Raw genomic sequence first — 26,588 nt, 5'->3', positions numbered from 1 at the left:
TTCTCAAGGTTCCTCTCTCGTACAGACTATTCCTGCTATATTAGAAATGTTTGTAGCTGGTGGGATGGACAATAAAACGTTTTTGTATTCGGAATTGATCTTTTTGTATTACATAGTTTTCTCAGCATCCCTGCATTTTACAAGAGTTTAATTTCTTAAACAGAAGCAGATCCGTCTGTTAGCAAAACAGGCAATAATAATAATTGTATAATTAGCACCTACTCTTTTAAAAAACATTTGAGACTTAAATTACCTGTAGACTCCCATTTTCATAATCTCACCGTTGCAGTGATGAACTATGCCCTAGCTCAGAAGACAAAGAGCTGCAAAAATGGGTGTGTGTTACTCATTAAAATCATTCAACAAATATTTGAGTACCTGGTGTATGTCAAGCTCTGTTCCCAGCCCTCGGAATACATTCGAGAACAAAATAAAACAAAAATCCCTGTCCTTGTAATCTAGTTGGTCAAATTAAAATTTAAATTAAAAAAATCGCACACCAGGAATCCGACTTCTTAAAGAGGAAGAAGACAAGTCTCTGAAAAAAGGGACAGCTCTGAGGTTCGAGTCTAACGTGGATAACGCCGCTGAACCCCTGGCTGGTCATCAAGTTCTCAGTTTATCCAGACGCGCTACTCAAATGATTAATCCGAACACCAAAGACCTGAAGGGACCGGCGGGGCAGGACTTCCTGAGCTGTTCTAACCACTCTTTCAGCAACAGTCTGCCGCCCGGTGTGGGGCCTGACCGCCCCGCGGGGACCACGCACCTGGTCTCGCGCCCCTGCGCGGTGGTACCTCCGGCGCCCGGCAGGGCCGAGCACCTGGGAATCAGTCGCGCACCGAGAAAGCCCCGCGGGGAGATAGCTCTGGAGAAACGGCTCCTCCGGCGGCCTCGCCCACTGCAGTGCAATCTGGGTGGTTTTTCCAGGTCCCTCCCTGCCTCGTTCCGCGCCCAGCCCCTGCCCCCGCGGCGCCTGCGGGCCCGGGAGGGTGGCTGGGAGACACGAGGACTAGGCGGGGCTGCAGCTGCGAGCTAGCTGAGGGGCGGCGGGGGGCTCTTTCCGGCCCCCGCACCCTGAAGTCCAGGAGCCGAAAGCACGCGACGCTGGAACTCCAGCTGCGGACGAGGGTGGTACCCAGCACCCTCGTGGGCCCTTGCAAAGCTGCCTGGCCCTGGTAGAGCCCGGCCTTCTCCCGCTCTCTGGGGACGCGAGCTGCGCTACCTGTGCCGCGACCGTCGTCGCCAGCACCCTCTCCAGCCAGGAAGCGCGGCGCCGTCGGCCTCAGACTCCTAAAACCCTTCCGCCACCTCCCCACGCAGTCCGCGCTTCCTCCGCGTCAGGAAAGCCGCATCTCCAGCTTCCCCTGACATGCGTCCTGAAAGGTTCTCAGATTTGCACCTGGAGTGGGTTACTGGCCTGATAGGTGTCTGGTTGCCCGTTTTCACATCAGGAATAAAGGGCTGGACACCTGGAGCCGAATTAGTAGTACTTCAGACGGAATTGTGTTCCCAAGAAGAGATCAGTTTCAAATATAAAAGCCGAAGAAACTTCATCTCTAGCGCTTTTCTCTCGAAAATGTCAACAGGACCCACCACACTGCCGTCCGACTTGGTGGCAGGGCGATGGGGGCGGTGGGTGGGGGGCGGAGGTGGGCGCTGAGGCCCCTGGGCAGATCTAACTGCGCTAGGTAGGGAGACCGCTCGGGAACTTGCCCAAATCGACACAGAAGTACAAAGGCGAAGGTATGAGGTAGAGGGCGGGAGATCAGAGCGGGGACCTGTGGAAAAATCTGGCTTTGGCCTGATTTAGGAAAACATTAGGTACTGTAGATACATTTCATTTAGGGCCCAGGGCAAATCAAAGGAAGTGGGCCCCTGCCCGGGAGGAGGCTCCAGTCTCGAGCTAGAAGCCAGGACCAAACAAGGAGTAAGCAATTAAGGGAGTAGTTGAGAGAAAAGGGCGTGAGTTCCATTGTGCCTGAACTTCCTCACGGGGGACCCCCTGCTGCTTTGCGCGCCGCAAAGCGTCCTCGGGCGTCACTTGGTGGCTGGGCGTCCAGCCCCGCGAGTTCCGCTCAGCCGCGCGCGGGGGTTTCACTCCCCAAGGTGGGCAGTACCTCGGGGTTCGGAGGAGCGGACACCCGGAGAGGGGGAGGGCCCGAAGGGTTTCGCCTGCTGTTTGCACTTAAAGGTGTGTTGGGCTCGGGAGAGGCTTTTCCGGTGCTTGGCAAGTGCTCCCGCCACCTCCCGGCTGCCGTTGGCCGGTCCCTCCCTCCGCGGTTCGCCCTCTCGGGGCGCCGCGCCCTGGGTAGCTCCGCACCCGAGCCACACCTCTGGCCTCCTTTCTCCTCCCCGCGCCAGGCCTTTTCGCTTGACCCTTTAGGACCTCCGGCTTCGCTCCCCACAGCCGGCATTTCTCCAAGACCCCCACAGCTCGGCTACTTCCAAATGGGTAACCCGTCCCTGCGCGCCCTTTACCCCTCACCCTTTTCCCGTGCGGCCTCGGCTACCCTCTGGGTGGCAACCGCCTCTTCCCCGCCCCTCGCGTCTCCCCCTCCTCCCTTCTCGCCCTCCCCTCTCCAATCATCCAGCCATTGTCTCCCGCCCCCTCCTCCCCTTCCCCCGGGCGGCCTCCTCCCCCACCGCTGCCACGTCGTGGTTTGAAGGAGCCAATGGGCAGGCGCCGCCAGGTGTCTCCTACCTGCACCACGTGGGGGAGGGGGAAGGGGCGGGCAGGTAGAGCCACATCCCAAAACAGAAAAGCTTTCAGCCATTGCGCGCGCCTCCCGCGGGTGCAGCCCTGCTCCAGGCTTTTTGCATAGACGCACGGGCAATTGAATACAAAAAGGGCAGGCTTCCTCCTCCCTCCTTCTCACCCCCCTTCCTGCCCTGGGTGTGGAGCTCGGGCCAGGTGTGGGCTTGGGTGTTGGTTACCGCCTTTTGCACCAGCGGCGGCGAGGAGGGGGGGGTGGTCGCTCTTTCTTTTTCTCTTAGAAGAGGTTTTAGCACAGGTTTCCTCGTTCTCACTTCCACCTCACCTCACCGCCTCCCGACCCCCCTTCTCCCCCTCCCCACCTATCGTCATGACGGCGTCTCCGGATTACTTGGTGGTGCTTTTTGGAATCACTGCTGGGGCCACCGGGGCCAAGCTGGGCTCGGATGAGAAGGAGCTGATCCTGCTCTTATGGAAAGTCGTGGATCTGGCCAACAAGAAGGTATTTCTCGACGTTTCCATCCAAATGATAGGAGTGGGGCAAAAGCTTGTAAAAGTTTGGGGAGTCGGTAAACAAGTGCTCTTGTTTGCCCACTTGGGAGGCTGCACCCGGGGCCTAGAGAATCCAGAATAAAACCAAACCTCTTGGCCAACCGCCTTGGAACCGTTTCAGTCCTCCAAAATCTGGCCCAGGTGGGGAGGCCGGGGGCCGCCAAGTCATGCTCTCTACCGGACGGGGGACGCCCCGGGAAGGCGGGGTGGGATCCCTGGGGGCCCAAGTGCTCACTTCCAGGGCCTTTCGGACCTGATCCGGGTGGGGGTGGGGCTGGGGGCTGGGCTGCGACGACCTCTCGGCTACTGGAGCCGCTGGCGACAAGTGAGCTTTGATTCTGAGGCCAGACCCGTCGAGAGGTGTGGGCCGCCCCAGCAGGGGAGCAAGGAAGGAGAGTGAAGGTAGAGGTTCCCAAACTGAGGAAGGGAAAACTGACCCCTAATTTTTTCCCCCGGAGGTGGGACAGTTGCACGAAGTACTAGTTAGACCGGATCAGTTGGAGCTGACGGAGGATTGTAAAGAAGAAACTAAGATCGACGCCGAGAGCCTGTCCTCGGCGCCGCAGCTGGACCAAGCCCTCCGACAGGTGACAGCCCTGGGCCGCGCGCCGCCCACCCCATCTTAGCTACCCGGGCGTCCCTCCAAGCCAGCCCAACCCTATCAGGTCCCACGCCCTCGCCGGGCGGTCCACGCGTGTCCCCGGAGCGAGGGGGCGAGACCCGGGCTTGCAGCCCCTGGTGGACTTTCTGCGAGGAGGTCGCCGCTCCTTTTCGCCTCCCAGCCCCCAGGGTCTTTGGGCCAAAACTTGCTAGCTTTCGAGTTGCTTCCTGAATTATTCCTGGGGCCAGAGAATCGGCCGAGTTTTACCAATCGAGTGATGAGCGGAGTTTGAATCCTAGCGCTCCAGCTCCAGGCCCAGACCCAGACCCAGACCCAGGCCCGGACCCAGACCCAGACCCCGACCCCAGACACGCCAGTCCTCTGCCGGGTTTGGGTCTGCAGCTCAGCCCTGGGACAGGGGGCGCTGTGGTGTAGACGAGCTGTGGCGTGGTGGAGGCGGCCCCAGCTGGGTGGGAACCTGAAGGTGCCTGCTTGGGTTTAGGCTCCTGAACTGCCAAAGGCCCGGTTCCGGTTCCGCTTACTTCTTTAGTGGCCTTGGTCCTAGCGCCGGGAGGGTTTGCAGACCCGGACATGTGAGGCTGCTCCTTGGGTCACCGTGAAAGTAGTGGAATCCCCTTACTGGGATTGAGGTGACCTAAAAACCGGCTGCTCCAGGGTGCCGACGGGTACTGGATCGCGGATAGGGCGGGGCGCTAAACACCTGTGCACAGGTGAGTGTCCGGCGCTCTCACGGCTTCTGCCCTAGCACAGGAGTTGCGAATTATAGGGGAAAGTTATCATTTCTGGGGTGTGTTACAGGAAACGTATTACTAGATTTTCCAGAGGTCTGTATACACATTACCCACATTCGTATCAGAAACTGACATCTTTCTTAAGTCTAGAACATCCTAACATAAAAAAAAGTAACACCAGAGAATGATGTAATCAGAAGGCAACTTGCTGATGAAATGAGACCTCTGACTTAAAAGTCTCGAATGCATTTATCACAAAAATAGAAGGCGGTGGGTGTTGAACGGGAGGAAGAATGCATTTACTAAATTCTCCTGTGCGTAAACTGAGGATTGACTGGAAAGCTACCCTATATAAAGGAAGCTAGACAGTTTGTGGGAACGGAGTCTTTCTAATGTTGCCTCCAGCAGCGGTGTTCTTCACAGCAGTTAGCGTGGTTTTCTCAGGTTATAACCAAGTGGGGCCACTTTTCAGAGTTTGTAAATCCTGCATCCATTGCATCCCTGGGTGTGTTTTGTTCTTTTCAGTTTAACCAGTCAGTGAGCAATGAACTGAATATTGGGGTAGGAACCTCCTTCTGTCTCTGTACTGATGGTCAGCTTCATGTCAGGCAAATCCTGCATCCTGAGGCTTCCAAGAAGGTAAGAGTGCTGGCTTCTCGAAAAAACGATTGGACCTTAGGGGTGACTGGAGGCTTAAAAAATGGTTTATCCAAGTTTCTCCATTTTAAAAATATGCATATGAGGAGTTAGTATTTCATGGGTACAGAATTTCAGTTTGAGGAGATGACAAAGGGATGGTGGTGATGGTTGCACAACAGTGTGGATGTACTTAATGCCACTGAATTGTACACTTACAAATTGTTAAAATGGTAAATATTGTGTTATGTATATTTTACCACAATAAAAATGTCACAACACTTTCAAAGAGATATTTGAGATTACAGTCATTTTATAGATACCCTTTGGTGACTTAATAAAAGTTTCCTTTTTGTTTATGTCAAGTTTTTGAGATGCTTGACATTCTCCCTTTTCCAGAGCATATTAGCTGAATTTTTGACATTTAAAATAACTACAAGTAAGTTGAACTGTATTTTAATACATTGTAATATTCCCATCTGTGTGCCTTACCCTAGAAAGGAAAGAGCAAAGAAAAATCCAACTAAAACTTTTAAATTGCAATTCTAATAATTTCGTTAAAAAGTTTTGTACTCTGACTTAACCATATAACTAGTGAAATGTTAATTATAGCATACTGTACTTTGTCTGACTTAAAGTAAATGTTCAAAACTGATTGAATTTTGTATCAAAACAATAGGGTCACCCCCATCTTTTACCTTTACTTATCTTTCTGGTATGGAAAAGAGTATGAAATGAGAAAAATACTAGCTTACTGTAGATGTGATTTCTCTCTCTGGGAAGAATACTGAGGGGCTGAGAAAAAATGGTGAGCACAGACAGCAGACCCAGTGTAATCAATCATTGCTAATATAGTTGATCTTATCAACTTAATTAATTAGAGCTGTAACTTTTTATTGTGGTAGGCAGATACTGAACTTGAAAAGATGGAAGTAAAATATTTTTAAGGAAACTTTGTGAGGTAAGTCTTGCAATGAAAAGTTTAGACTGGCAATTGATGTCATAAGTGAGTAGTCAGTGCAGATTTTCTTTCTTTTTACTCCAGTAGGGAAAAGGGAAGAAATGAACTAAATGTATAATGACAACTTCAAAAGTTTGAAGGAGAAACTCAAGATCCTATATCTGGAGGCTTGAAGAAAACACTTCCTTTTACAGCAACCTTATTAATTATTTGATTAAAAGGGGGGAGTATTTTTTATTAATTAAATGCTAGACAAATTGCTATACCCTTAATCCAGAAATAGATATATATGAGAATTTTTTTTCCCCTCAAACTCATATAAGGGATAAAACTTAATCCTTCCCTATTGGGCTGGAGGAAAACAGCTGTTTTTGTTATTTTAGGTACACTGCTTTGGATGTGGGAAAACCTCCAGAGAAAAATTGAGACATTTTCCTGAGCCACTTCTATTAGGATTTTGATAAAGAAAACTAAAACAATTAATTTAGTATCATTATGAAAATAATTCTATTCATTATAGAAAAATAAGGAAATGGTAAAACATAAAAGAAAATAATCCTTCCAGTCAGAAAACATTAAAGTGGTTTTTTGAATGTGAACATAGTTGAATGTATTCTTTCAGAGTCTTGAAGAAAAACCTTACTTTTACAAGGAGCATTCATACTACACAAACCTTTTAGCCTACTTTAAATTTAATATAACATCAGTATCTTTTGTAAGCAGTAAATAAAATATTCAGTATTTTAAATGGATATACCTATTGAAACCAAACATTTATTGTTGGACATTTGAGTTATTGTCATTATAAACAGCTTTTACATAAGCATTTTTGTAGGTAATCTTGAAGATTCACAATTCTTTTGGTAACTGTTTTGGAAAATGTCACCATGATGTAGTGATACCTATTTCAAATATAGCATGAGCAGGTCACATCTAATAGAATCCAATAAAGGAAATTTAGATAGAGACATTATTACATAAATATTATGGGTCACAAACATTAAAAAGTATTTATTTCCTTGACTATAGTGTACAAATTCCCCATAAGTGAATACAAATTATCTTGAAATTTTTAAAAAAATCTAAATTCAGTGTAACAAAATTAAACTTTGAAAATTATTCAATGAGGATTTTTTTTTTTTTCAGGAAAAAAAAAGTGACACAATAGTATAATATTTGCTCTGACAGTTGAGCTTTGTTTAATTACCACAAGAGTGATGCTAATAGCTAAGAACGACTGGTAACAATTTCTCCTTTGCCGTTGAGATTTGTGATATATTTTTTTTAAGTGTAATTTGAGTTCTCAGGTTTAGCCAAAATAATAATAGTCAGGAAAACTAATATGGGACTATAATTTAGCACAAAAATAATCCTCTTCAGGTAATCAGGAATTTACTATCTTAATCTAATTTTAATACACAGAATATGTATTATTAGAACCCAGTATTTTAAACTACTAGGTTTTAATAGAAAACTAAATTTTGATAAACACATAGAATCCTATGTCTAGATATATATTGAAAACATATGAATCTGTATGAAAACTGAGAGGGCTAATATTGCTACGTGAAAATACAGATGGTCTAAAATAATTATGGCTAGACAAAGTACATAATGTTATCAAACAGAAAATATAATAGCCCAAATGTTTTATAGCTTCAGAACTGTTTTGAATGGAATACATAATGGAGCACAAACATATAATCTATTGCCTTAAAATAAGATGAACTTTTTTTCCATGAGACTTTTATGTAGGATGTAATACTGTAACAGAAAATGAAGACACCCTAATGTTTAATTTTAAAATATTTTTTTAAATTGTGGTAAAATATACTTACATTCAATTCTTAGGTTCCTAATTGTTAGGGAATCACTGAACTAAATTTATCTAGTTAACAGTGTCTACCTTGTCCTTCCTCAGAATGTATTATTGCCTGAATGCTTCTATTCCTTTTTTGATCTTCGGAAAGAGTTTAAGAAGTGTTGCCCTGGTTCACCTGATGTTGATAAACTGGATGTTGCAGCAATGACAGAGTGTATCCTTTAAGTGATGACCCAGGAATCATTTGAAAAGACAGCTCTAGAAAAAAATGGCAATTCAAGAAACTTTAAAACATTTTTAACTTTGACAGTGTATGAAAATTGACTTGTCCAAAATTTGTCTACTGTGCTAGGAAAAATGGTGTAATTACTGGCATCTTTCAAAGTAGTTATAATTTACTGAATTTGAATAGTGATTTAGATGGATTTAGACGTGGATTTTTGTTAGGTGAACACATCTAAAATAGAATTCAATTTTGGATTATGAGAGTGGTTTTGTTTTGTTTTTTCAGTTGATGACGAATTGATGAATGTGAAGACCACATTCTTTGCCAATTCTAAGGCCGCTTGTTCTGATTATCTTGGTTTTAGGGTTTATTTCATCTTCTTTTGAATGGATAAGAATTTTTTAAAGTTTGGATGTATACTCTTGACAAACAGCTGTTCATTGGCACCCCTTTTAACCTTCTCTGGGTTTGTCAAATACATGTAGATTGTGGTAATTATTACAAGCCATCTTTTGAGATGATAAAATGAAGCTGAGATTTTACCCCAAATTATTTCATAATCAAGATAATATATCTGATGCATTATGTATTGTAAAAGTAAATTTTATAATCACAAATCTTGTCATGAATGACCCATCATCTTTCATCCAGTAAGTCTTTAAAGTGCTAACTAATAAGAGTCATGTGCTAACATATCAGATGTAACACTGAGTAATAGAAGGGTTGGGGACTCGCCCAAAGCCACTATGAGAATCATCATGAAGTCAGATTCAAGTTATTTTCATGAATGTGGGGGTATAGATGTTCATTCTAAAAATTTCTCATCCAGTTTCAGGAGCTAAAGCTTGATTTTTGTTTTATTTCAAAATTTCTTGATGAAAAAGATTGTTTGGATATTTTTCCTAACCATTTGTAAACAGATCAAACCCATTTTATTTGTCTTCTTCTTGGAAGTAGGTAGCTAGAATTTTGGTGTAGCTGATTTCGCTACTAGTTAATTACTGGTTTAGCTCCCAGCAGTGCCGGGAGAAGGGTAGAATAAGCTCATTTGAGTGAATTCTTACAAGAGTTTCATTAGAAGGTTGAGACAGTAGAAAAAGTTGCTATGTGTTTTGTTGGTTTAAATGCTGTATGAATTAGCTCAGGCTGCCATAACAAATACCATAGACTGTGTGGTTTATTAGCAACAGATATTTCTTTTCTCACAGTTCTGGAGTATGGGAAGTCCAAGATCAGGGTGGCAGCATGGTTGACTTCTGGTGAGGGCTCTTTCTGGCTTTCAGATAGCTGCCTCTTCCCTGTGTCTCAAATGGCGGGTAGGGGGAGTGGCATGGCCAGGAGTGTTGGGAGAGATATCTTTCTTTTCCTCTCTTTATAAGGCCACAGACCTAACAGGTTAGGGCCCCTTCCTTATGGCCTCATTTAACTTTAATTGCCTCCTAAATACTCTATCCCCAGATACAGTCACATTGGGGGTTAGGGCTTAAACACATGAATTTTGGGAAGGGACACAATCCCATCTATAGCAAATGCTAAACCATTTAATGTTCTGGTACAAAATAGAGAATGAAAAATTCTGGCAAAGTATTAGTAGATATTGAAGGGAAAGTGTAATAAGTTATCTTAATTTAGAAAAAGACAACTTGAGTAGGAAAGACAGTATATTAAGAACCGTTTATCCCTGACTGCTCTGTTTTCTCTTTTAGCAAAGAAAATCTTTCCCTAGTAACTGTAGGTCAGATATTAGTAAAAATTTCCATAGCTACAAATAAGAGGTTCTTATATTTAGGTATTTCAGTTTTCTCAGTGTGTTCACAGTTCAGAGAAAGCTTGTTAAAAGCTTACCTATTTTTTTTCTCCTTGGTTTCTTCTTAAGAGCTTCACATATATAAGCTTTGGGGTTATTAGTAAACATCTTCAGTATGGTAACCTGGGCTTTTTACTTGCTCTATGCTGTATTATCTACACAATATATACATACTTTTTTAAAGTACTATATACTTTTATATAGTTTTTGCATTATCTGAGCTTAAAGGTGACCTAAGGTGAATGGGTAAGATGCTATGCTGATTTTTTCTGTCATTCCTTTTTATCCTAGCTCTATAACTATTTGTTGGCAGTTTTTTTTCCAAGTACCATGGAGATGAAAATCAGAAATATTTGACTACAGTAAACAGGTGAATTGTGAATAAAGCTAAGCTGGGCTTCATTTCAGGCATATAACACCTGACATTTGAGGAAGGATCTCATGACCATTAAGTAATGCATTCATTGAAAAATTAGGGAATTTTTCTGTTTATTTTAAAATAGCCTAATGTTAGCCTAGTTTCTTTGGACTTACACTGGAAGTCTTAGCTTTTATAGTTTTATTGCCAATCAAAAAGTGGATTTTTGTTTTTGTTTTATTTTTTTGTTTTTGGCCGCACTGCATAGAATGTAGGGATCTTAGTTCCCCGACCAGGGACGGATCCCATGGCCCCCTGCAGTGCAAGAGTGGAGTCCTAACCACTAGACTGCCAGGGAATTCCCCCAAAAGTGGATTTTAATCTTAAATGTTTTTATTAGTGTTTTATTTGCATACTTCTTTCCCATTTAACAGGTAAGAAATGTTATTACGCCTTTCTATCTGTGGTTTTTGTTTTATGTTGCTGCTGTGATCAATTACTTTATGACTCCTAGTCAGAGGATTCATTATTTCCCTGACTAGGCCATCAAACTAATTCCTCAGGTCAAAGACAGTCATACCAAATTTGACTGTGCAGAGGATTTCTACAATGTCTGAACTAAAGAGCTGTCCAATTCTCTCAGACGACTAAACATTTTCCTTTCTAATATGGAAATGGCACTGGATTTGGAAACATAAAGATACTCATTACGCATCCTTGATGGTTTTGCCAAGTAGATGGAGAGTCATTTGCTCCAGAGGGATTACCTGTTCCACCAGGTAATCAGCGGGGGAGGGAGAGAGGCTCTTGCCAACCCTCAGAAAGGAACAAGTAAGAGAATTTGCAGCTTTGCTTCCTTGGGAAAGTTACTGGCCTTCTCCAAGCCTCACTTTTATCTCAGGTAGTCCCCAGTGAAAGCTTTGTGAACTGTGGGTGCTATGTAAGTGAAGCAGTACGACCACTTTGATAAAAGAAAAGGTTTAGGCATTTCTTGAATGCAGTCTTGGTTCTTTTTTTTTTTTTTTTTTTTTTTAATTTTTTTTTTTTAATTTTTATTTATTTGTTTATTTATTTATGGCTTGTGTTGGGTCTTCGTTTCTGTGTGAGGGCTTTCTCCAGTTGCGGCAAGCGGGGGCCACTCTTCATCGCGGTGCGCGGGCCTCTCACTATCGCGGCCTCTCTTGTTGCGGAGCACAGGCTCCAGACGCGCAGGCTCAGTAATTGTAGCTCACGGGCCCAGCCGCTCTAGCGGCATGCGGGATCTTCCCAGACCAGGGCCCGAACCCGTGTCCCCTGCATTAGCAGGCAGACTCTCAACCACTGCGCCACCAGGGAAGCCCCTTGGTTCTTATTTTAGCACATATTTTCCCCTTTTGTCTTTGTGTTTGTTCTAAAACCATTTCTGGTGTTAGTGTTGATCCTCTCTGAGTTATTCCTGCTGCAGTTTTGTTACCTGCTTTGAGTTATGCAGTCCTAGCTGGAAAGAAGACCTCATTTAGCAGGTGAACTGTGGGTGGCATTTTGTAAGCTTTTTACTTAATCATGTGAGATGGTGAGGGTGTGATGATAGGAATTGGGGCCCATGTGATTTTTTTTTTTTTAAAGGAAGAAATTTATCGTAGATCCCTTGGGGAAATTAATGCTAGTTGTCCCCTGCTGAAAGTACATTTTGATTATGAGGCTATTTGTATAATGACTTATCTGTTTTTTTAAAAAAACAAACCTATTTCCCCCACAGTATTGGATGGAATTACTTCCTCCTGGTTTCTTAACCTATTTTTTGTTAGCTTTGTAACTCATGAGCTGATTTATTCTCCTTAATCAAGACCTCCACCGTTGTGTTTATTTCATTTTGCCAAGCCTTTACTAAGAACTCATTTTAAATGAAGTATGGCCTCCGGAGAGCAGGTGAAAGAAGAGAACTATCTATCAACTGGGTGCTTACTATTTATCCCATCAGTAGCCTCCCAAGAGCCCAGTGGAGGAGGTATTGCCCCCTTTTCATAGCTAGGAAAACTGAGGCTTAGAGATTTTATCTTAAGTTAGAAGTGTCAGCATTTGAACCTGAGTCTGAGTGCAGACAGTCTGCTTGTTAACTAGGGGATAATGTTCTAGAATTTATAAAGATTATTTGAGGGTGGGGTTGGCTATTTAAATAGATGATCTCCCTTTATAAATTTATAGTCTATGTTTCCTGAGACTAAATATTCAGGAGAAAAGGGAAGTTAATTTTGTAAAATTTCAAAGTTTTAGGGTATTGCATCCATATGTGCTGTTTGATATTATAAGCATATGCCGTTTCACTAGTGCAGCTTTCCATTAACAGGGCAAAAAAAAAAAATCACTAAACCACTCGTCTACCCATCCAAGTGTTAGTAGGGGTGTGTGTGTCTTTCCCTGTGTTTGTGTTTCACCACTTCTTGTTGGGGGTATACAATATGTGCTTCTGTGGGTGTGCTACTGACACAGTGACGAGGGCAAGTTTTTCCCATATATTAAAGATGGAGATAATAGCCTTACTAGCAGAGTGGTTAAGAACACGAGCTCTGGAGTCAGATTTACTGGGGATGAATTTACTGTACTTCTCAGCCCCAGTTTTCCCATCTTAAAATGGGCATAACTATTGCAAGGAATAATGAGCTAGTACATGCAACCACTCAGCCACTGCCTGCCCTACTGTGTGCTCTCCAGTGTTGACTGGGTTGTAGCATGTCTCCAAAGAAGAAAGCCATCTGCCAAAGACTCTGAAAGGACTTCCTTATTGATTTAAGACCTTATCTAAACTATCTTACACCTAAAAAATTTTTTTCTAATCTTTCATGAGACTGGTTATAGACCTTTTAAAACATCAGCTACATGTTAGTACAGGTAAGCTTTCAGGGTTTAGCTTCTCCATTTGTAAAAATAGTGTGTGCAAGTGTGGTTCATTCTGCACTTATGTGCTTATTTGTTATGACTAGTTGAACTGGGCCTTTGCAGTCGCAAAACTGTCATTGCTCTTCTTAAAAAGTGGAGGCAGATGCTGAATCCTCCTTGGCACCTTTCTGCGTATGAAAGGGATTTTAACTATCACCAAGTGTACAGTTAAGTTGGGTTAGTAGTTGACCTTGTTGGCTGGAGGGGAGAAGAAATTATCTTTGGCACCACATTGGTATGATGTGAGCCAAACTGGCGAATACTCTGGTATGTGGTCTGTAATACGTTAGGTGACTAGAAATACTGTATATTCTTGGCCAGCACTCAGAGTTGTTATGTTAATTTTGTGTGGTTTATTTTGATTATAAAATAATTTACTTTTAAAATGTGAGTTCGGGAATTCCAGGATAGTTTTTTTGTTTTAGAAGGCTTTGGAAGACATTATCATGGAGTCTCCCTTTCCTAATTTATTTATGCCATATAAATGTCTTTTTCTAAAGTAGAAATTTTTATCTTTTTTTTTTTTTTAACATTAGTTCCTACTTCTACCTTATTTCTTCGAAGGTATAACTGACTTGTCAGTTTTGCGCTTTGTTAACAATAATACCTCCTGAAGTAATATTTGTTAGGATGGATCTCTCTTTTTTTGTTTGTTTTTCCCCCTTTTGGAAAGAGTAAGCTTCTGAGGAATAGAGTTAAAACTATGGTTTTAGATTCCCCAGCATTTATTACTGGTATAAAGAAAGTTTTTGTTGCTTTGGCTCTTAGTTACATTCTTTTACACTGGCATTCTTGATTTGCTTCTTTCAAAGCTCATTTTAAAAATATAGCAGGTTATTTATAGAACCTGTTTTTTATTTTTGTATTTTATTTATTTGGCCATGTGGCAGGTTTGAGGGATCTTAGTTCCCCTACTAGGGGTCAAACCCCTGCCCCCTGCAGTGGAAGCATGGAGTCCTAACCACTGTACCGCTGCAGAAGTCCCTAGAACCTGTTTTTTTAAATTATACAACTCCTATAAGGGTAATTTATCACTTTCTGTTTTCTCCTTCACATAATTGTAGGAAATTCAGTTCTTAGTTGGAGCACAATTTCAACTTTTCTCATGATATTTTATGCTTGCTATTCCTTTGTTCCTTTAGCATAGGAATTTTATTGAAAAATGTCTGGCAATATGGGCAGTTATGTTACTCTTATAAAAGAGTAAACAGAGTAGAAGGGGAAGAAACAAACTTGTTGTCCGGGGTGGGGCGGTGTTTAATGGTAATGAAAAATGGCTTTGAGTTGGAATTTTGAATTGGGATGCAATTTTAACATAGTTTAAACTTAATTGCTCCACAATGTATTTATTTTATATGTGTGCTTCTTTTATTTTTCTTTATTTTTAAATTTTTATTTATTTATTTATTTTGGCTGTGTCGAGTCTTAGTTGCGGCGTGTGGGATCTTCTCTAGTTGCGGTGTACAGGCTTCTCTCTAGTTATGGTGCGTGGGCTCCAGAGTGTGCGGGCTCAGTAATTGCGGCACACGGGCTCCCTAGTTGTGGCTCGAGGGCTCAGTAGTTGCGGCGTGTGGGCTCAGTTGCCCCGTGGCTTGTGGGATCTTAGTCCCCACAACCAGGGATTGAACCTGCATCCTCTGCACTGGAAGGTGGATTCTTAACCACTGGACCACCAGGGAAGTCCCCTACGTGTGCTTCTTTTAGATAGAAACTAAGAACTTAGTTTTAAAGAGAGGTTATTTACTAGGGAAAATTGAGTGTTCTGAAACCAAATGTGTCCATTTTCCGCAGTCAGAAAAGGTAACTTCTTTTGAATGGATAAGTTAATATTGATGGACTTTGTGGCACTAAGGAAACGTTCCTTCTGTTCAACTATAGGCGAAGTCTCTGGACTTCTCTAAGTTCTGTGTAAGTGCAGCAATTTGCTCAGTTGTATCCTGACATGCTCATTTTGTTCCCACCATGTCTGGCTTTACTCTTCCTCGTTTCCTCATGGCGTTTCTCATTTGCAAAGCTGGCTAAGCCTGTTGGTGCTGTCGTGGCTGCCTCAAGGGCAGAATGACTAAGTTGCATGACAACCATAAATCAGGAGGCACAGACTCGTCTTTCCTTCTCTCAAGATCAGACGTGCAGCAAGTAATTCAATATATAATTATAAATTGATAGGAGAAAGAATTGGTACTAAAAGTTTTTTCTCACTTCCGTTTATTTGTTGTTCATGCTGCATTCTGGTAAGAATTATGAAAAACTGAATGAATCTTCCGAAGACAGTGGTGTGAGTGAGTGGGTGGGCGGTTTGGGCATGCAGGAGGTTGGGTGACTTTTAAAAGTTGCTGGGAGCTTAGAGCTGCTGATCTTCCTGGTGTGTGATGACTTGAAGGGAAACATGTTGGGACGTGTTACGTGGGACCAAGTTAGCCAAATGTCTAGAACATATTCTTAATTTAAAAAGTAGAATTCAGTAAAAATAATTCTTCAGCTACAAATCTATTCTACACAGACAGGATACTTTACGTTGTTGCTTTTGAGCTACCTTTTTCACTTGGCTTTCATATCATACATTTAGAAAGCTTCTAACAAACTATTGCTCAAAACAAAACAAATTAAGCAAAGCTTCTTATCTTGGTTCAGGGAATTACAGACACATTGTCAAATCAGAGCTGGGAAACTTGAATGACTTACAGAACTTCTCTCAATCCTAGTTTCTTCATCTGTTTGGTTTTACTGTTATCTACCTGGCAGGACTACTGCAAAAATAGGAGGAAATAGACAGTGTTTGGCACAAAATGGTGTGTAGTAAATGCCATCATTTATGTCAGTAGAGTCTTAGAAGTAATATAGGTGCTGTGGTAGATGGAAAGAGATGAGAGGAAAGCGGACCTGTGCTCAGGAAATGCATAATACAGTTGAAGAGAGTAATATTTTATAGGAATAGTATCTAATCAACTCTTAACTTGATGGTTGTGACCTAGAGCAGTTAGGGAAGGCTTTGGTGCTGAGTGGGAGTGATCCATGGTCTAATTTGGTTATGGGATTGAGAAGATACAAGGGTTTTATAGGGGAGTTACCTGAGCAAAGGTGAGAAGGCTTATGCCTCTTGTCATTGATAGAGGAGAAAAAACTGGTTTGAATTGAATATAGTTTCCAGTTCCTTCAAAGCTTAATTTTCCCCCCAAGATTCTGTTTTGGGATAGAAGGTTACGATGTGGCAAACATTGCTGTGGCATTCTCTATTTTTGGCAATTTTCATTCCTCTAGGTCAGAAGTCAGCAAACTTTTTCAGTAAAGGGCTAAAGAGTCAATGTTTTAGTTTTTTGCAGGCCACGTACAGTCTCTGCTCATTCTTTCTTTACAATCCTTTAAAAAAATGTAAAAGCCATACTTTTCTCTGGGCTGCACAAAAATAGGGTGAGGATCAAGGGTTGACTCTTGCTGTGTTTTCATCCATGTTCCTTACGGTGTAGGGTATGCGTGTGTGTGTGTGTGTGTGTGTGTGTGTGTGTGTGTGTGTGTGTGTGTGTTTGTCTCTGCTGATAGGGGTTTTGCCACAGCATCAGGTTGGTCCTTACGCAGTGTTTCCTTGGTCAGATTTCTTCAAAATTTCTGTCTAGTAATGGTCTCCTACATGTAAAAGTTTTCTCTGAATCAATAGATGGTAAGGGGTTAAGTTGCCCTTCTTGGGAGCTGTCGGCTTATACCTGCGGTTCTCAACCTGGGCTGGGTTTTGCCCACCTGGGGACATCTGGCCATGTCTGGAGACATTTTTAATTGTTATTCCTGGAGGTAGGTAGAGGTCAGCATGCTACTAAAAATCCTATAGTACACAGGACACCGCCCCACCCCCCAACAAAGAATTATCTGCCCTATGTGCCAATAATGCTGAGGTTGAGAAACACTGGCTTATACGATGGCATTGGTCTCCATTTCTTGGATATGTTTCTCTTTACTTCATTGTACGCCCTTACAAGGCTGAAAGTGTTATTAGAATTGCAGGGTTCCAGACATTTGGTGGCAGAGTTTACATGATAAACTATAGCTAGTCACAGCTCTTCTTTCTTAGTTCTGTAAGGATCCATAAAGTTCCTCCCATCTCCCCAGAAAACTTAGGGCAGTTGTCTCCCTAAAGCATCTTCATCCTTTGGCTCCAGTTTTTCTGTCCTATCATTATGTTCTTTGAAAATGGTGCTGAATTAATAAATACTTTATAGTACAGCTTTCCAAGGAAAATCATTTTAATGACCCCAGTCAGTGGTCATTGCTCTGTTGCTTGAACATCTCCTGGGATAGATTTTCTAATCCCTCAGTGGGCAGCAGATTTATTTCATCACTAGATGATTGATGTAAAGGGCGGGATTGCAAGGGGAAATGCAGAAATTATCCACCATTTTAGCTTGATGATTATCCTGTGAGCATACAAATAGGCATCTGGTGAGTTCAGATTTTTTAGTCATAAATGTGACCCTCTTAAAGTGTGATTATCATAAGTTATGAAAGTTGGTCACCTGAGGGTTCTAGGAAGAGTGGGGAGAGCATCACGTATTAAATGCCTGCGTTGTGTCCTGGGCTTGTTTTATCTCATTTAATCTTCACAAGAGCCCAGGGAGGTAAAGATTATCACAGCTTTGGCTTTACAGATAAGCTGAAGTTTAGTGGGGTTAAGTAATTTGCCAAGGAACATATGGCTGCCTGTCTACATGTAGCATATTTAACTACAGAGAGATGTAACCGGTTGAGAGACGACACAAAAATGAATTTGCTTAGCATGTCTCTTTACTGGAGAAAGACAAGAGGAAGCTGTGAGGATGAAATAGAAAGGAATTTTGAATTGAGAATAGAATAGAATATTACTCATTCAGAAGACTGGCTATAATTCTTGGTGGGGAGAAATCTCTGAGTTGTTTTTATATCGTATCCTCTTTGTTTGCAGTAAAATAGTACCTACCGACTTTTTCTTAATATTTGTCTTCATTTATTACCCTTGTTACAAAATACCAGTCAGGAAACATTTTTATAAAATAAGGCAAACATCTTAATAACCACCACTTAGATGGCTGTTTTCATTTTAAACTCGAGAAAAGATAGAGTCCCATAGTATTATTTGTTATGTGCATTGTACTACATTATAAAACTTATACAAAACTTGATGGAAATCTCTTCTGGCTGCACCCTCAAACCCAACTTGAGCCACGCATTTCTTGAAAAGCCATGTTTCCTGGCTTACCCAAACAGTGTACTCACTTAATCAAAAGCTACATTGGCCATTGTTGGCTCTGAGTGCTTGAACCGTTTCTACACATCTACTCTAAAAGGACAAGCATTTGCTGCCGTCCAAGATGGCTGTGTTATGGGGTTCCAAAAATCTTCTAGAAGGGAGTTCTGAATAAAAATGGAGTCATAGATACGTCTTCAGTAATCTGAAGTGTTCTGAACATTAGGCTTAAAAAAGTCATTTAATACCTTGTGGTCTTGAAGGATGTAACTGTATCTTTAAATCAGCATGGTAATTGCCTTGTGTGTGTTGTAAAGACAGGATAGGGATTCTGTTAACTTTGTTGTACGCTTCATGGTTTGACGCTAAAGTGCTCAGTATTCATGCATTTGCTACCACTCAATAAACATTTTATTCCTAGTATTATTATTATTATTCCTGGTAATCCTCAGGACAGGATTGGTTTGGCCATCTTAGCCCCATAGGGCAATTGGACACTTCAGGAAGCCTGGGTGAAGTCCAGACTGATGGGAAGCAGCTATTTTGAGATTTCAAAGAATTGTCAATGTAGATGCATTTTACTTGGCTTCTTGGCTCCATGAGAGTTTAATTTGGGGTAAAAGCAACCTCATTTTACCTCCCCAAAATGTTTCCTTAACTTAATCTCCCAGGTTTAAATTTTGAGAAGAATAGTTCAGCCTCCCGGTATGGAGCCTGTCAAGTTGAAGATATGGGAAATATAATTTTAGCAATGATTTCAGACCCTTATAGTAAGTATTGGTGTTGTAACAATGCGGGCCTAGTATCTGATCCCATCCACTTTCCCTCGCCTATACTTCTGAATCACCACCACCCGCCCCCTCAGCTTTGTCTCCCTGATGGCTAAGACGATGACTTGTATGTTCTCATTTTAGATCACAGGTTTTCAGATCCAGAAAGAGTAAATTACAAATTTGAAAGTGGCACTTGGTAAGTACTTGAATACTATTCCATTTGAGCCTTTTAATGTGTTTTTATTCATATTGTGATATTTAACTCCTGTTATATTTTAGTAACTTTACTAAACCTTTCGGGTATCCATTTTTAAATATTAGGTCATTTGTTAAAGAAGATTGTATTTTAAAGTAAGCTTGGATGTTGGGATTAACATTTAATGAAATATTTGTATCCTTAGTCACTATGACTTTAGGTACCTCATATGTTTGTGCTGTTTGTGTCTGCGATTCTGATTTTAGCCTCTCTGAACTGTCCATCCTCACTGGAAAACTTCCAAAGGAAAAAATCATAAGCTTTAAAAGAGTTCACAAGGTTTTTACTGAGATAATTTTAAGTATGTTCTATCAGCTCCTACTTTAAAGCAAAGGAAATAACTGGGGAGAAGTATGAAATGGTGGTATCTCTGTTTGTGATCACAAGTAGACCTATTTAAGTTTGTAAATCACTGCAGTGAATTACATGAGATTGCTTGGTGCCTGAAGTGAACAGAAACTTCTGACATGTTTGCCCATAAGAGAGATGTTGAGGCCTATTTAGTTGTGGAGAAAGTGACTCATTAGGAAATGTCCTAGGAGTACTGAAAATATAAATATGGGAGGAATAGAACATCAGAAGGTGTCAAAATATAGAATAGGTGATTTACAAATGACTCATTAAGGTGTGGGAACTCCCAAGCATTTCCATAAACACTCTCTGTGATGCCTCCCTGTTTGATAGGGGAGATATTTTAATGGCAGACTTCTGACCATGTGCACACATTACTGATGTGGGTTAATTACCAGCTTTAGGTGGATCTTAAGTTTTGCTGTCAAACTGGATTTAAACCCCACTGGTGTACTAGCCAGATCAGAGAATGAATTTAAACCTTCTCAGCTGTAGGAACTTGCAGGCCATGAGAGTATTGGGAGAACTTTACTTCCTGTGAATTGTTGCTGCGTTCTTTTGAGAACAAGGAAGCAGCAACTCAGCTGATAGGTGGTTTGCTGGGTGAGCAAGCTGTGCTGAACTGGCATGGGCAGTTGCCTCTGTATAAGTAAACCACCTAAAGAATACTTTGAACTGTGCCCAGATAATTTTTGAGGTTATGAAGTAAGTTGGGCAGTACTACAAGTCTGTCTGAACTCCAAATAAATAATACCTCAGGTGTAAATAGGCCAGTTGTCTTATGGGGATAATAGGTCAGACTGCCTAGCATTAATCATGCAACCTGACGTTTTGCTTGAATCCGCAGCAGCAAGATGGAACTTATTGATGACAACACGGTAGTCAGGGCACGGGGTTTGCCATGGCAGTCTTCAGATCAAGATATTGCAAGATTCTTCAAAGGACTCAATATTGCCAAGTTGGTTTTCCTTAATCTCTATTTTATTTAACAATCCCAAAAGGATAATAGATTTTCTGTCACTTTCTCCTCACTGTTTGTTTTTTTGTTTTTTTCCCTATTGCTTTCTGTTCTGTTATTTTCAAAGGGGAGGTGCAGCACTTTGTCTGAATGCCCAGGGTCGAAGGAACGGAGAAGCTCTGGTTAGGTTTGTGAGTGAGGAGCACAGAGACCTAGCACTCCAGAGGCACAAACATCACATGGGGACCCGGTACATTGAGGTACGTCCTCACAACCTGACATGTGACACCCTGACAACCCTGGCATCTTGAATGAGTGTTCACATCAGAAGGCTCAGAAACTGTATTTAATTTCCCTTTCTTTTCTTAGGTTTACAAAGCAACAGGTGAAGATTTTCTTAAAATTGCTGGCGGTGAGTACCTTTTATATAATGTGGCTATAATAAGAAGAATCTAAAATTTTACTTATATAGCAAAGGTAGATAAATGGAGTCATGAATGGTAGATAAATAGGGTCATTTTATTCCCAATGAAACATAAAAGTTGACTTTTTTTTTTTTTAATAGGAGGAAGAAATATCCAGTAGTGTCAGTGTAATGTGTAACGCTTGCCCTAAGGCTTGAGTCAGCCAACTGTAGTTAAATAGCCATTAAAAATAGTGCTATACAAAGGTCAAAGGGTCATATAAAGTCGTGTACAAAGGGAAAGAGTAGTTCATGAAAGAAATTAAATGGTCTGAAAACTACTTTCAAACGGCCATATCAGAATATCTGGAATTGTTGCATATCTGCTTCTATTTTTTCTCTTAACTTTTTTACTCATCAGTGGCTGGGAATATGGTAGCATTCTGGCTTCTAGTATTTTAGAATATATGGTGTTTGTAGTAATATGGTCAGAAAGAAGTGGGAACAGATAAAGTCATTATCTAATTCTTGAGTGATTCATAACTTTAAAACCTAAAAATAACAGATGCATAAAAAATGTTAACTGTGGTTTGTCCAACAGATGTTTTTCTATATGTGTACCTACTCTGTAAGTGTCTATTTTTCTGCTCATATTGTTTTAATTTCCTTTCTCCTTTTAGTATATTATGAATATCTTCTTATGCTACTCAAATTTCTTAAATGTTAAATGCTGTACAGTATTATATGTACCATAATTTTTTAAAAAAACAATCCTATTGGGCATTTAGAGCTTACCTCCATTTCACTCTATGTTGCAGTGAATATTTTTGTATCTCTGTATGTGCCACTCATTAGGATAAATCTCTAAAAAGAGGATAGCTAATTCAAAGAATGTGGGTGGACCTTTTAAGGGGCTTTTGACACCTATTGCCAAAATATACTAAGGTGATTTTCACCTGAATACAGAGAACATTTATATCCCTTCATTATATAGTCCTGATAAAAATCTTTGCAACTGTAAAACTTGTAGTAACAACATCCTGTTTATACAATGTGCTGGTATATTTCTTGCACTTTTTTCTTGAGATAAACCAAGGCTTCCCAATTCAGAGCTTCAAGGTTAATAGTGTTTCCATTGTTTGATATTGGTTGGGGATAAAGTATATTTGGAGGTGCTGTGGTCCTGAGGTTCCATGGCAGATAACATTGTAGATGGCAAAGTTAACTAATGTCCACATCAGTGCCTGGGACTTCATGGTATACGGGCAGTATGATAAGAATTTGCGCTTAGGGAAAATGTTACTAGTAAAGGATGTATATTTGAGTATTTGCTGCAGCATTGTACAAAATGCTTTATGTCTGGCAGAGTGTTGATAAGTGTTGAAACTGGCTGCTAAGTATATTCATTATTCTCTCTACTCGAGTATGTTTGGACCTTTCTTAATAAAAAGTAATCAGGAAAATAATACCAAAAATCACTAAAGAGCTTTCTATGTAATAACTTATTCTCATAATTTATGAGGTAGGTAATTTTACTCCCATTTTACAGATGAGGAAACTGAGATACAGAGGTTAAACTTGGCTGAGGTCATAGCTTGGTAAATGGTAAAGCCACATTTGCACCCAGACATTTCTAGTTCCAGGGCGTGTGCCCTTAACCACCATGATGACTAGTTGCCTCTCCTTGAGAAGAATATGGTGGTTGGTCCACGATGTAACTGTATGGCTACCTTCCTATATTAAGAGGAGTATTTTATGAAAATGGTAGGGGGAACGTTTTAAATTTATGGGAAGAGAATTCTGATTCCTGGGATGTTATTATGAATTCATATGGGAGTGTGGGACTTATGAATTAAAGACATTGCCAAAAATTTTACTTTTTAAATTTGGTAAAGTTGATGTCTTAACCATTTCCCCCTGTGCTTCCTGATATTTGTGTTCCCTAGGTACATCCAATGAGGTAGCCCAATTTCTCTCCAAGGAAAACCAAGTCATTGTCCGCATGCGCGGGCTCCCATTCACGGCCACAGCTGATGAAGTGGTGGCCTTCTTTGGACAGCATTGCCCCATCACTGGGGGGAAGGAAGGCATCCTCTTTGTTACGTACCCAGATGGTAGGCCAACAGGGGATGCTTTTGTCCTCTTTGCCTGTGAGGAATATGCACAGAATGCATTGAGGAAGCATAAGGACTTGTTGGGTAAAAGATACATTGAACTCTTCAGGAGCACAGCAGCTGAAGTTCAGCAGGTTGGTTTTTAAGAGCATGTTGGTGGCTTTGCGTTATTTCTATTCTTTCTTTTTTTAAATTAATTTATTCTTTAATTGAAGTATAGTTGATTTACAATGTTTCAGGTATACAGCAATGATTCAGTTATACACACATATATATATTCTTTTTCAGATTCTTTTCCATTATAAGTTATTACAAGATATTGAATATAGTTCCTATTCTTTATTTCTGAAAATAATACATTATTCATTGTGTTAAAATAAAACTTGGAAATTACAGAAAGTATAAATGCATGAAAAAATATTCTGTAACCAAATGATAGCCACTGTTATCTTAATATACACACAGAAAAAAATACCGTGTTTTTATATAACTGGAATATTGCTGTAGATATACTTTTGTATTCGGTTTCAAAAGTTTACTCATGTCTGAAAATTTTAATCTTTAAGTTAATACTATGTTTCACATGGGCATATAATTTATTTATTAATTCTATTGTACATTTGGGTTGGGTTTTTTTCTATCAAGAAATTTCTAGGTAAACATGCTTATCTGTCAATTTCTTCTTTTTTTAAATTAATTTTTATTTTTGGCTGCGTTGGTCTTCGTTGCTGCGCATGGGCTTTCTCTAATTGTGGCGAGCGGGGGCTACTCTTCATCACAGTGCGCGGGGCCTTTCATTGCGGTGGCTTTTCTTGTTGCGGAGCACGGGCTCTAGGTGTGCAGGCTTCATTAGTTGTGGCTCGCAGGCTCTAGAGAGCAGGCTCAGTAGTTGTGGTGCACGGGCTTAGTTGCTCCGCGGCATGTGGGATCTTCCCAGACCAGGGATCAAACCCGTGTCCCCTGCATTGGCAGGTGGATTCTTAACCACTGCGCCACCAGGGAAGTCCCTATCTGTCAATTTCTCATTGATTTCTTTAGAACTGGATATAGAGTGTGAAAGGTTTTAATGTCTTGCCAAATTTTATTTCCCAAAAGGCTTGATCAGTTCCATATTGCTGGTGACAGTGCAAATTGTCCTTTTGTCCTGTTACTACCTTTCAGAATTCAGCGCTGTTTTTGAGGCACAGATGGGACAGCCAGCTCCTGAAGACACACTAAGATCCAAGCATAAAACCATCTGTAGGGTCTCAAGCCTTGCGGCTATTCTTCTTGACTTACCAGCTGAACATTTCTCTTCAAGGGTCAGTTAGTATTACCTTTGCACCTGAGATCCTATAGACTGTTTCACATGGCTCTTCAACTTATTTTACTTGGCTCCATAGTAGAACATAGTCATTTCAATGATTCCTTTGGTCTTTTGCAAGCAGTTCAGACACTGACTCTGTTCTGTTTCTTTTTCTTCTTCTTTTTTTTTTTTTTTTGGCTGCGTCGGGTCTTCATTGCGGCTCGCGGGATCTTCATTGTGGCTCGCAGGCTCTTTGTTGCAGCGCTTGGGCTTCTCTGTAGTTGTGGCTTGCAGGTTTTCTCTCTCTAGTTATGGCGTGCAGGCTCCAGAGTGTGTGGGCTCTGTATTTTGTGGCACACGGGCTCAGTAGTTGTGGTGCACAGGCTTAGTTGCCCTGTGGCATGTGGGATCTTAGTTCCCTGGCCAGGGATCGAACCCATGTCTCTTGCATTGGAAGGTGGATTCTTTACCACTGGACCACCAGGAAAGTCCCTGTACTGGTACTCTTGAACCCTAAGCTATGAGCATACTTGTAGTTTAAACAATTCTGTACTTTGTTGAAAATGAGTATCATAAATTCTGAATCTCTAAGATATGCTGAGCATGCTTAAGACTTCAAACACCCTTCCCAAACTAGAGGGGGAAAAATGAGATTTTTATTTTAGATCTTTAATTCGAAGACCAGTTTCATGGAAATCATGCCTTAGAATGGACTACCCCAGAGCCTTGGCTACTGTACATTAATTGGCTTGGTTGTAGAGTATGCTTTCTCTGTTCGACTCAGCCATAGGTCGTTTTGAGTGTGGGTGAACTTTTCGCTTTCCAGCCTCCCATCTCTAATAATTTATTTAATAAGTGTTGAAGTAGTCGTAGACTTTGCACTGTCTTCTTTTCATTAATAATAATCATATCTTTCAATAACTTTTTACTGATCTCCTATTTGGCAGGTACTGTAGGTGCTAGACCCTTTCCTGTCCCAAGTTTGTTTATAACATTTATTTTCTATTCGTGTTCTTCCCCCTAATGTTTGTACTGTGTCTGAATTGTTCATATAGTTTCTTAAAGTCTTGCTTTCTCTTTGGCTGTGTTGTGTTTACTCTTTGATTGTTTCCACCTCTTATTCAGATAGCAACTGGACAGGGTGTGAGTGAGGAAATTAGGGCAATTTGCGGGGAGTTCATTGATTGTCTTATATTTAGTTATGAACTGATAAAGGCTGCAGTGGTAAATGGTTGAGAAATCCTGGGGATTCCGCACACGGCATTTGCACAAAGGCCTCCTCGTATTATCAACTAGTAGGCATATTCTAAACTAAGACAAAAGTAGACAACAACCTTGTAACATGAGTTTTGCCTGGGAGCAATTCGTTCTCCAAAATGTACCTGATCTCGCATCCATTCTCAAGATAGCAGGATTCCATGAATTTAAAAGGTAGCCAAGGGACTTCCCCGGCAGTCCAGTGGTTAAGACTCCACCTTCCAATGCAGGGAGGCATGGGTTCGATCCCTGGTCGGGGAATTAAAATCCCACATGCTGTGCAGTGTGGCCAAAAAAAAAGATAGTCAAGATCCCCTGTTTTGCCACTGTCTCAAATTCACATGATTATTTTTATTTTCACTAATTGATTTTTTTCAGGTTTATGTTACCCAGCCATTCTGCCTTCTGCTTTATTCGTTATAAATGTGACATATATTAATATAATACAGTCACTGTTTGACCGTGGTTCCTTTGCTGGGTCATTTTCTTTATATTGCTTGGGTTTGGAGGTGGAATGTGAAGACAATATTGAGAGAAACACTAGTGAAATGAAATCTAATAGGCTGTACATAAGTCCATATTTTAACAATATGTCCCGATTCTTATAAAAGCAACAGACTTTAAAGATACTTGTC

The 26,588-nt window shown here is 41.2% G+C and overlaps 1 protein-coding gene across 7 annotated transcripts in view; it reads left to right on the top strand.

Moving 5' to 3' along the window:
* Nucleotides 1-2,435: 2,435 nt before the first annotated feature.
* ESRP1 (epithelial splicing regulatory protein 1) overlaps nucleotides 2,436-26,588 on the top strand; it is a 61,594-nt gene continuing 37,441 nt past the window's right edge. For 5 of the 7 annotated variants that reach the window (XM_057532468.1, XM_057532469.1, XM_057532472.1 and 2 more), the window contains exons 1-10: nucleotides 2,951-3,218; nucleotides 3,727-3,855; nucleotides 5,147-5,260; nucleotides 8,140-8,254; nucleotides 19,228-19,326; nucleotides 19,471-19,525; nucleotides 20,784-20,894; nucleotides 21,022-21,154; nucleotides 21,264-21,306; nucleotides 23,244-23,545. In XM_057532468.1, the coding sequence (XP_057388451.1) occupies nucleotides 3,087-3,218; nucleotides 3,727-3,855; nucleotides 5,147-5,260; nucleotides 8,140-8,254; nucleotides 19,228-19,326; nucleotides 19,471-19,525; nucleotides 20,784-20,894; nucleotides 21,022-21,154; nucleotides 21,264-21,306; nucleotides 23,244-23,545 (1,233 nt within the window). In that variant the 5' untranslated portion in view covers nucleotides 2,951-3,086. Of the gene's footprint in view, nucleotides 2,456-2,842; nucleotides 3,219-3,726; nucleotides 3,856-5,146; nucleotides 5,261-8,139; nucleotides 8,255-19,227; nucleotides 19,327-19,470; nucleotides 19,526-20,783; nucleotides 20,895-21,021; nucleotides 21,155-21,263; nucleotides 21,307-23,243; nucleotides 23,546-26,588 lie in introns of those variants that run through there. The other 2 variants (XM_057532474.1, XM_057532473.1) reach the window with 2 other exon arrangements.

The sequence above is a fragment of the Balaenoptera acutorostrata genome, chromosome 17 (genome assembly GCF_949987535.1).
Source record: "Balaenoptera acutorostrata chromosome 17, mBalAcu1.1, whole genome shotgun sequence".
Taxonomy (NCBI): Eukaryota; Metazoa; Chordata; class Mammalia; order Artiodactyla; family Balaenopteridae; genus Balaenoptera; species Balaenoptera acutorostrata.
Note: the sequence above shows the minus strand (reverse complement) of the source record. Positions and strands in the feature narration are given on the sequence as shown.